Source organism: Neodiprion lecontei, chromosome 2 (genome assembly GCF_021901455.1).
Source record: "Neodiprion lecontei isolate iyNeoLeco1 chromosome 2, iyNeoLeco1.1, whole genome shotgun sequence".
Classification (NCBI taxonomy): domain Eukaryota; kingdom Metazoa; phylum Arthropoda; class Insecta; order Hymenoptera; family Diprionidae; genus Neodiprion; species Neodiprion lecontei.
The window spans coordinates 13,067,988-13,078,664 of record NC_060261.1 but is presented as its reverse complement, the minus strand read 5'-3'; the positions used below and the strand labels follow the sequence as shown (position 1 = coordinate 13,078,664).

Here is a 10,677-nt window from a genome sequence, read left to right as displayed (position 1 = left end):
CTAACCAGAAAACGTTGATGCAAAAAAAAGTAACCCATTCGCTGTTTTGTACACTATGGTGTACAATCTTGATTTTCGCTTTCTACCATTTTCTCGAGTATACTGCATATTAAATAATTGTAAAGTATATGAAATGGGTGTAACATTTTTTTACTAATCGACTTTCGCTCTTCATTTTGTAGAATTATTCTCACATTCTGAGAAGAATGCAAATTTTGAAAAAAAAAACAATTCCTGAAGCATATCCAAAACATCTCGATGTCGTCCAAAATGTGTTTCTTTAATCAAATAAAAGCATTTTGAGTCAAACTTTTCATTTTAAAGTGAACGGGTTAATTTGAAGAATTCGTTAAATACAGGACTTATGGAACCAAAATTATTTCGAGTCTAATTTAAGAAGAACCTAGACGGTTGGGATCTAGTCATCAAAATCCGTCGATTATACGTTCCCGATATCATTATTTGAATTTTTCTCACAATTTGTCTTGTTATTTCAACAAGTCTAAAAACAACTCGATCGACCAAATCAAAAATCTAATCAGGATTCAGTCAATAAGAGCCACGTTGATTGAAACGAAAATCAGGAAAATCCGTCAATTTATTTTCAAGATATCACAATTTGAATTTCTGTTATTTTCTTTTATTGTTACTTAAATAACTTGAAAACGGCCGCGCCGATCTAATCCAAAATCTAGACAGTTCTTAGTACAGAAAAGCCGCGCGTTTATTCATTCTTGAGATATCGTCGGTCGAAAAATTGATTACAAACGCACCCAGATATTCATTTGAAAATGATTCGAGATGATTCTCTAGACATCAAAACGTGCAAAGTTAGTAGAAATTTGACTTTACCATTTCGTATCACATAGATTTTTGGCAACGAGAAATTCCTTTTTCATTGGCAGAAAGCCGACAATTTTTTCTTTCTAGCTTTCGCACGGTTTTAAGTATCATTTTTCAAACATTCTAATCCTCCAGTGAATGAAAAAAGATTTAACTGTATAGAAACAGATTCACATTGATGTCTACCAATCCGGAATTCTCAAGAAAATGTACTATTGCATGATACGATAATCAATCCGAATTATTTTTAATATTTTGATAGTGCGTTTACGGATTAAATTTTTTTCTCTTGCGTTATACATATGTATTTTAATTGTAAGGAAATTTTAATACACAATTTCGGTTCTATCCATTTCCATTTTCAACCATAACAATAACAACAATAATAATAATAATAAACGAATGTGCTCAAAATTATTCGTCTTATATTCTATTCAACATATTTAGAATTATGTTTTACAATTTTTTCCATTCTTCACATCCGTCCAACTGATGTAGAAAAGTTGTAATTTGACGATTATTAGCATCCACCAACAAAAACCCGATATTCTGTTTATCTTCGACGTTTCTCGGAAAATATGCATCACCGGAATTCATAGCAACAACTTCTAAAACCATCGTTGAAATGGACAAACTGTTTGTTGCTTCGAGTTTATCAACTCTGAAAGTGAATTACATGAGGAGAAATTTTTAAAATTTGTGTAAAATCGTGGATGAAGCCTTGGCTATCTTTACCTTATTAGATCTTTATACAACACTTTGGTGACATCTAAGTAGGGCTCCAGTACATCCTCGTATTGGCAAAGTTTACCGCCAATAACCAACATCTGCATAATACGGAATATGAACTCTTTTCGTTCGTCTCTTTCGTACAGCATGTATTCCTCGGATTCTGGATCGAGCAACATCTAAAACGAAGTTGACGAATGTCTGTATCTGATGAATATGTATTCGGAAACCTGATGAAACACAAGGTCTCAGTAATATTTCATCCATAATTTTTTTATAACTTTCTCAGAAACATATCATGGGCAGTTCTGATTGTATGAAAAATTTTATATTATTTCCGAAAAAATTCGAGATAGGTATTCCGATGTAATATCTCAGTAATTTTAACAAATACTATACAGTTCCCGAATAGAAGTCAGATTTTGCTCGAACTTCGTTTCCCATTGGAAATCTGAAAAACTCCAAGTTGTCCCCTTTTTGACTATTTCTAACCAAGTCGAGTCAAAGATATATCGGACCAATTTGTAGAGAAAACTCGTACACACCTATAATCCAGAACTTCATTTTGTACTACAAATTTAAAAAAATGAGAGATCTCATGTTTCTGTGTATTTTCTGACGGTATCGAATTACAATAAAAAACTGAGGTGAATTTCTGCGAGAAATTAGACATTTTTTATGCAACGGTTGAGATTGTTTCTTCCGATATGCCTCTGAAAAAACCTCGACACTACAGTAAGAGAATACCTCGAATAAAACTAACATTGCAAAAACTTATCAAAAATTACCAAACTTTCTTTATAAATCTACCAAAATTAATTTTCTACTTAACGATTCAGATATTTTTACGTTACGTCTAGAAATTACTAGAATTTGACAAATATTTTTCAAATAAACTGAAAAGTGTTAGAAGTGCATGTCCTAAGTAAGTTTGCGAAAATGACTCAATATTTCTGAACATAATATTCACCAGGGAAAGTAGAGAATTAATCGAAATTCAACGCAAAACAAAATAGATAGGTTACAGATGTTTTCGCCTGAATTACAGCGTAAAGAGAAGCCAATTGAAAATGAGTAAAATGAACATGAAACTAACTGCTCTCAAGTTATCGGTTATCATCTCTCCTGCCTCGTTGTACCTAATAGTTTTTCGAATTTTGTTCGAATCGTAGGTGATGTTATTGCTCGGGTCTTTCAGCTTATCGAAAAAAGACATGGTCAGCACAGAGCAAGGAAGCTGCTCTGCTTTAACTTGCGTTGCAGTAATCCCTGAAAAAACATTTCATTCAGAGTTTAGACAAAACACTGGATGCATAATCGCATAGAGTAGATTTTTCGCAGACTGTAACAGCTATTGAAATTCGGTCCAAAAAAATAAATGGCGAATTTCTTTACCTTCGTTGCACCAGCTATTGAACTTTTTGGTTTTCAACTCCTTGGCGATAATCACATCCTTGAAAAATGACTGTAATTGAAATGATAATAATATAAATATTTTTCCAGTTTCTCACAAATAAAGTTTGAAGCTCTTTAGATTCAGAAAATCTATGAACAAAAATATTTCGCAATAAATTGAAGCACAGTAATTCAGAATTGAGATATAAAATTTACCTCAACCAGACGATATTTCAGATACGGTTGAAAAGGTTCGTTGAATGAAAAAGTTTGGATGCTTATATTGTGTAGAACGCCCCTGAAAGAAACGAAAATTTGTAGCGTATGAAAACTTAGATATATAAAAATCAATTCATAAAACAAATGACTTTCATATTACCATTTTTCAAGTAATTCCTGGATTCTTCGATCGCTCAAGTACACGTAATTTCTTTTTGCTAGCGGCACGAAGGAGTAACTCGTATCCAGGTCCATTGTTTTCAAACAGGCATTTGTTTAATTTCTGTGGGATCAATAATTCGATTATTATCAGACGGTGCTGTCCAAGGCCAATCATAATCGTTGCGAGACAGGGAAAACTGATCTTCGACACTTGATTGGCTATTTCGGCTCAAGAGAAGCTGTAATTGGCTGATCGTGTGGAATATTTGAACTGCGCGCGTATGAGATTCGAGTTTTATCAGTAAATTCGCGCTCTGAGTGTTCGGATTAGAAAATACTTATCCATTTACTAAATTGTTTACAATATAAGAGCATTAGCTTGGTCAATTAGTTCAACTGCAGTGACGAATAAGCTTTATCCATGCAGCAAAAAAATCAAATATTTGTATAGCAAATGTTCACACCACGCCATTTGATAAAGGACACGATGGTGATTATTTTATAACTACAACAACAATACCAATGCTAAAACAACGGTTCCCATATTGACGGTAGAGCGACATGGTTGTTTGTTTCGTTTGTCGTTTTTCCGTCAATTTAACCGTTGCTTGCAGCTCCCGGAATGTCTCATTGGGGCGGGATAGTTACAGGATTGTAAGGACCCAAGCGATCCAATAAACAGTTTAAAAAATCAATTTTTCAACAAATTATGTGATATAGCGATATCAAATTTAGGAGAACGTTTCGTGATGACCAAAGAGGTTCGCAAACCTTTGAGTATCATCCAAAACTCTAATAACTTTATAGGATCGAATACATCCCAAGTTTTGAATAAATCACCGATTCTGGAATATTTCCTAAGAGGGGAAGATGGAAACAGTGATATTGATGGTGGAGAGCTTACCGAAGAACTGAAATACTTAAAGGATTAGTTTGCATCATCTAAAATGGCCAACTTCAGTGCACTCATGATGTTGTCGCACATTACTACTAACTGTCTTGATGAAATGTATCCAAACTTTATCGCGGCTTCAAGGATTCTCTGTTAACCTTACCCCTAATTTCCGCATCAGGAAAAAGGACATTCTCCAAATTGGAGCTTATAAAAACTTATTTGCGATCCACTATGTGCTACGACCGGCGAATGGCTTACCTGCAATGTCAATTGAACATGAATTGGTCACGTTTGATTTTGCAGATATTATTTCAATTTTTGTTTTAAGTTTTCGCCCATATTAACGGACTCGGCCCTGGATGTAATGTTCTTTTCACCTCTTAAACTCTGAAACGCGCAAATCGTTCGCGCCAAATAGGATTTGCGCATCACGCTTGCATTGCGTTTCAGGTTGCCAGTGGTTAGGCGCGACGTACCACACAGTAGTTGATAGCGTTGATGTGACTGCTTCAACAATGGCACCGAGTCAACGTCAGCGGCAATTGTTTTACCTTAAAAAAGATCAGAAGAAAAACAATGGGCGGAAAGTATCAAAGTAGGTTCTATTCTCCCTGATTCCAAATATGTTTTAGTCTGTAATGTGTTTTAATAACTTTCCTTCAATTCACACATGCCATTTGACGTTTACCGACGTTTAAGTTAGGTTAACTTATCCTATGTTATGACAACAAATATCATTTTCTGTCTAACAATAAGTCTCTCTATTTATTAATTCACTATTATTGGAGATTGGGAGATTTTTTTGGGAATTCTTCTGACCAAATTGTTTGACAAATATGTTTCAAATTTGTTCATAACAATGTTTACCTTTCTCCTACTTCTAGACCAGAGGAATCGATGGACTTCGGGCTTGTTTATCCAGGTGGTGATACAGCGTTTAAACTGTTATTATCAGCCAGATTTTGCTCTGCAATATGGAGCCATATAACGGACTGCGATGAGACCTTTAATTATTGGGAGCCGGTATGAAAAACAATTAATCAATAATGCAGATTTACCTGTATCATTAATTTTTTGTGATTAAAATAAAATCTGAATTCTAATTCGGATTCATTCATGATCATTCAGCATGCTGTACATGTAATTTTAATATCTGATAAGGAATCAAATTTATATTTTTTCCAGAGCCATTACCTACTTTATGGAACAGGTCAGCAAACTTGGGAGTACAGTCCAGATTATGCACTGCGATCTTACACATATTTACTACTACACGTTGTTCCTGCAAAAATTTACTGCTCTCTATTAGAACCGAATCCTGTACTTGTATTCTACTTTATTCGATGCTTGCTTTCAGTAGGCTGCGCCGTATCAGAGGTATATTTTTACAAGTACGTATATCTCTCATTGATTCATGTATTTCACATAAAGTTCCTTCATGAATATAATAATTTGATAATTACATGAAGGGTGACCATTTTGAAATGAAATGAACGAGAAGTGTTGATTTTTACCTCGTCAACCTCTTAAGAAACAGGTCCTGATGCCAAATGAGTAATTCTACGAACATATATGGGATCTTTTTATGATTTTCAGAAATGTATGCAGAGAGTTTGGAGTACACATAGCCCGTCTGACGTTAGCATTTCTAATTTTTAGCTCTGGAATGTATATTTCAAGCGCTGCTTTCTTGCCTTCGTCATTTTCAATGTGAGTCATTGTACACTGCATTTCATAAAAGATAACAGTCTTTACATCAACGGTTCATAAATTTAGCCAAAACTTGAAACCATCTTGTCTAATTGATGCAATCCTGTTTCCATTTCAGGTACTTGAGCACCGTGGCTGTAGCCGCTTGGTATGACCGTAAATACGAATTAGCAATTTTTACCACTGCTATTTCTTCCTTACTTGGTTGGCCATTCGCTGCTTTGTTGGGGTACGCTTCAAACGTATTTCTTCTGTCAAAAATTGAAACTGTTTCATTTAGTAAATGAAAATGTAGTAACTAACTTCAAACTAAAACATGTACGATTCAATCTTAGAGTGAATGAACTGTTTAAATTCAGATTTTAACAATAACATCCATTATTAATTATTCTTAATGATTGTTTGCAGCATTCCCATAGCAATAGAAATGCTTTTTCGTCGAAGAGAATGGCTGCAGTTCGTCAAGTGGGCAGCTTTGTCTGGTTTCGTGATATTGGCGCCAATGGTTTGGTTCGACTCTGTATTCTTCGGCAAACTAGTTGTCGCCCCTCTCAACATAATCATGTACAATGTCTTTACTAGTCATGGTCCGGACCTGTATGGCACTGAACCATTCACCTTCTATATCTTAAACGGCTTCTTGAATTTCAATTTCGTCTTTCTTGGAGCGCTGTTGGCCCCGTTTGGATTGGTAAGAATATCGCTAGTTACTCATTTGCACTAGATCTAATCAAGTAACAAAACATAATCGGGATAATGAATATCGCGTGTCTTTTATTTTATTTAAGCTTTTAACTTGGATGGTTGTACCCGCGAGACCAAGAAACTCTTATTGTCTACCTTACTGGTACTCACTGGCGCCGCTCTATCTATGGATTGCTGTATTCTTCTTCCAGTCGCATAAAGTAAGTTTTTTATGGTAAAGAGCACTCAAACTTTCAATCACTCGACTGATGGCATCAAAATTAACAGGCATTGCAACATTCGCGGAAATGTCTGCACTCTACACTACTAAAACTTTCTGAATTCTCGTTCGCCTTTCACTATTTTTGGCGTTTACTTTTTGCTTTAGACCTTCTACTTCTGTACGTCTTGGTTTACGTTATAGTGTAATTAATTTAATGCAATATCATTAATTAAGACATTGGGAGATTTATCATGTATCATATTTGTGAACTCTTATTCTTTCTCTGATCATGCAGTTCTGTTTTATTTCTTTTTCATATTACTATAACCACAATTAATTTATTTGTCAGCTTATCACATCCTGTGTCTACAATCTGCAATTATGATGGTGATAGTTATTTCGTCAATTCAGTACTAAGGTTTTGACTTTGAGAGTTTCATCCTGAACAATATAATTTTTATAATCCATTTTAAATAAGTGCAGAATTATCTTCTTCGTTCCTGTTGACTTCTGAGAAAACAGGTTAACGTATTTTTAATCAACACACACATACCTTGTTTTATATTTGTTTCATACCATTTCTGCATGAAATATTCTAAACTCGATTCGACAGCTTTAATTTTGTCCAGTTCGTGACTGCAAGTTTCAATTTAACACTGTGCTCGTTACTTTTCATGCATCTTAGGAAGAAAGATTCCTTTTTCCAATCTACCCCATGATCTGCCTAGCCGGAGCAATAACAGTTGATGTTATTCAGAAGCTTTACTTCTTTGTCCGCACTCAAATCAGCCCGTTACCAGTCACTTCTCATTACTTACAACACACAGCGCCGATCATGGTTCTGTCGATGGTTGTTTGCGGTTTACTCGGGCTCTCAAGATCGTTCGCTCTTTACAAGGGTAAGCAATGAAAATGAAACGAACCGGTTTGTGCGAACTATTCTTTACTGTCGTAATTTCAAATATAAATAAAACTCAAGTTGTATGATAGCAGTTTTATCGTTATTATTGGTGTCATATTTTCCAATTTCTGAACAGAACAAAACGTTTTTATGTTATTGAACAATTTTGGTGCGCAATTGCAATCCTTAACTATCTCATAGTCTATTTGCCTCAATATTCATTCGCGTTCATATGTTGCATCGGCTCCTACATTTCTAGTGTAGCAGTTGCAAACTATCGCAATCATTGTTATTTATTTATAGACTACTATGCGCCATTAGAAGTAATGATGGAAGCCAACAAACTTGGATCTGATGGACAAGTACCTTCTGACGTAAACATCAATTTTTGCATTGGCAAAGAATGGCATCGCTTTCCTAGCAGCTTTTTCTTTCCTTCGAACAAGTGAGAAGTATTCGCCAATACTGTGAGAACAATGAAAGCTTCTTAATGCTCTCATCACTAATCAAAAGCCAACACTTTCTTTCATCCTGCTAAATCCGTTCAACATTTTAGTTGGAGGCTCCAATATTTGCAGTCTGAATTCACTGGTCAGTTACCGCAACCCTATTCAGATCAAGAAAATGGCACGAGTATTGTTCAGCCTCACTTCAATGACATGAACAAGGAAGAAACGTCTCGTTATGTGAGTATGGAACATTTTGGTTAATTAAATTTGTAAAAAATTCATTTTGTCACACTTATTCAGTGTTATTAAGTTTTTTGCATCTGTCTCATGTTCTGTATGGCATAATATTATTTTATTGATATTGTTCTTCAATTAAATAATTTCTCCAACTCCAGCTTTCAAATGCCAGTTCTGGTAATAGTTTGTTGTCGATAAATTCATTTATAATTATATTTATTCCCTGATACAATTATTAACATAGTACATGTGGATTGGTTTTGTATTGTTTCTTAATTCACAGTTCGACGTTGGAAGATGTCATTTTTTACTGGACTTGGATCTCGGAAAAGAATCTTCCCTCGAACCAAATTACTCGCATCAACCCGATCATTTTACAGTGATTAAGTCTGCCGAGTTCCTGGATGCCTCCAAGTAAGTTTATCAAAACGAAATTCTAGTAATTTCTCAAATCCATTCTTAAATTGGAGCAACATCAGTAACTGTTCATACTGTTTTCTGATTTTTATGGTATTTTCACTTTAAACGAACATGAACATGCCATATTTGAATTGTAATTTCAATCATTGTTTTACTTACAGTAGCATTCAGATAATAACTACCAAATTAAAAATTTGTATATTTATTACAGATCTCATCCATTCTTCAGAGCATTCTACATTCCATTCCTATCGCCAAAATACTGTAACTATGGATCTTACAACTTGCTACAAAGTACAAAGTTTAAATTAATGCCAGCGGCTTCCTCTGGCAGCAAGTCAAAATTTCCGAGGGCACAATAACTGATAATAAATAACCAAAAAAACAAAATATTCTTATTTTGTAACGCAACATTCCCGTTTATCATACCACAGAAATTAATTTTTACCCTTCGCATTTTACCTTCAACCCAAGTTACTTACAATCTGAGGTCATAAAATATTCTTTCGTATTTTTGCACCGTGAGATTTTCGTTTTTCATGTAACTCACTACAAATCTGGATGAAAAGTTTTTTATTCGAGGCAGCAAAGTGACTTCCAATTACAATTCTATCTAAAGTTGTGAGATTATTATTGTAAATTTTTACCAATATGACAATTACCAGAAAATCTATGAGATAAGATTTAATGAACACGTTTGCAGATCTGTTTTTCCGTATGTATAAATATTGTATTTACATATGTAGGTATGTATAGGTAGCAATAGTCTGAGGTGAGAATTTATGGTTTAGTCAGCGCGGAGAATCCTTGCTACAGAAAAAACTACCTGAATTGACCTTGTCACGCTCAATCTGTACGTGTATTTTTCGCTATTAGTTTTCTGTGTCAAACATGTCCGAATCCCGGCAAACACAGCTTACGTTGCATCGATTATATGACAATAACACTTTGCGTTTGTCGGAATTAATGTGTTTTATACGTATGATGTAATAATAATATACGTAACGGTATATACAAATCATTTTTATTATTCTATAGATAAAGCTAATTAATATTATACATATTAAATAGGTAATTGACAATTACTAGAATTAAAAAACACTAGTTTGATACTTAACATCTCGATTGTAATTTGTTGTTATAAAATAAGACTTATAATTATCGACTTTTTTGCCGACCGGTCAAATTATTCTTATGTTACATATTTAACATAAGAATGAGCATCCATTTTTGGAAAATCCTATTCATAGCTGAGGGAGTTTTCAAGATTCTAGGAATTATAGATACTGACATGATATGATAAGCAGCATTATTTTTGTGCAATATTTGTGCCAGGAAGTATAAACTACGATTCAAATTTACACAGGCTGAGGACCTAATCTTCTTTTATTACGGCGTTAATATTGCACGAAAACAGTGTTTTAACATATGACTTCTGAAATATCAAAAAGTCCTTTAATGTCGAATATTATGAAAAATACGCACAATCATATAAAATGCAAAATGACTTGATTGGTAATGGTCGTTAATTATCACCAAAGAGAATGGGATGGGTCCATCCTTTTTGATTGTCACCTGACGAATTCTCAGCTTATGTGTCTGGCATTTACCAGCAGTGAAATAAAGTAACAACGGAATACGTCCATCCTCATTTGTGCTGAGATATTATTTATGGCCATATCTGCCAACGTCGACGTATGTTTATATGCATAGATGCGGCTTAATTTCTTCAATTTTTGTATGTGTACAGTTGGCATCATACCTGCCAGCAGCGCATCAGATAAAATACTTGTTATTTAGACCAGGAACA

The 10,677-nt window shown here is 34.4% G+C and overlaps 2 protein-coding genes across 2 annotated transcripts; one reads left to right on the top strand and one right to left on the bottom strand.

Moving 5' to 3' along the window:
• Positions 1 to 695: 695 nt before the first annotated feature.
• On the bottom strand, positions 696 to 4,756 carry LOC107227923 (cilia- and flagella-associated protein 300-like). Its single transcript, XM_015669203.2, has 7 exons — positions 4,621 to 4,756; positions 3,347 to 3,469; positions 3,184 to 3,265; positions 2,968 to 3,037; positions 2,669 to 2,841; positions 1,579 to 1,751; positions 696 to 1,504 (listed from the first exon to the last, which is right to left on the bottom strand). The coding sequence occupies exons 2-7, from the start codon at positions 3,439 to 3,441 to the stop codon at positions 1,300 to 1,302; spliced, it is 798 nt and encodes a 265-aa protein (XP_015524689.1). The 5' UTR covers positions 3,442 to 3,469; positions 4,621 to 4,756; the 3' UTR covers positions 696 to 1,299.
• Positions 4,722 to 10,518, top strand: LOC107227911 (alpha-1,2-mannosyltransferase ALG9). The gene is made up of 12 exons (XM_015669192.2): positions 4,722 to 4,838; positions 5,128 to 5,266; positions 5,429 to 5,634; positions 5,840 to 5,953; positions 6,072 to 6,182; positions 6,362 to 6,644; positions 6,742 to 6,858; positions 7,546 to 7,759; positions 8,065 to 8,206; positions 8,318 to 8,447; positions 8,731 to 8,861; positions 9,079 to 10,518. Exons 1-12 carry the CDS (start codon positions 4,759 to 4,761, stop codon positions 9,227 to 9,229), a joined length of 1,818 nt encoding a protein of 605 aa, XP_015524678.2. The 5' UTR covers positions 4,722 to 4,758; the 3' UTR covers positions 9,230 to 10,518.
• The last annotated feature ends 159 nt before the right edge of the window (positions 10,519 to 10,677 follow it).

Excerpts from the sequence above, each read along its gene's own strand:
- LOC107227923 (XM_015669203.2), bottom strand. The coding sequence starts at position 3,441 with ATGGACCTGGATACGAGTTACTCCTTCGTGCCGCTAGCAAAAAGAAAT. Across the intron at positions 3,038-3,183 it reads TGAAATATCGTCTGGTTGAG|TCATTTTTCAAGGATGTGAT; the intron begins GTAAATTTTATA and ends TTTCAATTACAG. Across the intron at positions 2,842-2,967 it reads CAATAGCTGGTGCAACGAAG|GGATTACTGCAACGCAAGTT; the intron begins GTAAAGAAATTC and ends ATGTTTTTTCAG.
- LOC107227911 (XM_015669192.2), top strand. The coding sequence starts at position 4,759 with ATGGCACCGAGTCAACGTCAGCGGCAATTGTTTTACCTTAAAAAAGAT. Across the intron at positions 5,267-5,428 it reads CCTTTAATTATTGGGAGCCG|AGCCATTACCTACTTTATGG; the intron begins GTATGAAAAACA and ends TATTTTTTCCAG. Across the intron at positions 6,645-6,741 it reads TGTTGGCCCCGTTTGGATTG|CTTTTAACTTGGATGGTTGT; the intron begins GTAAGAATATCG and ends ATTTTATTTAAG.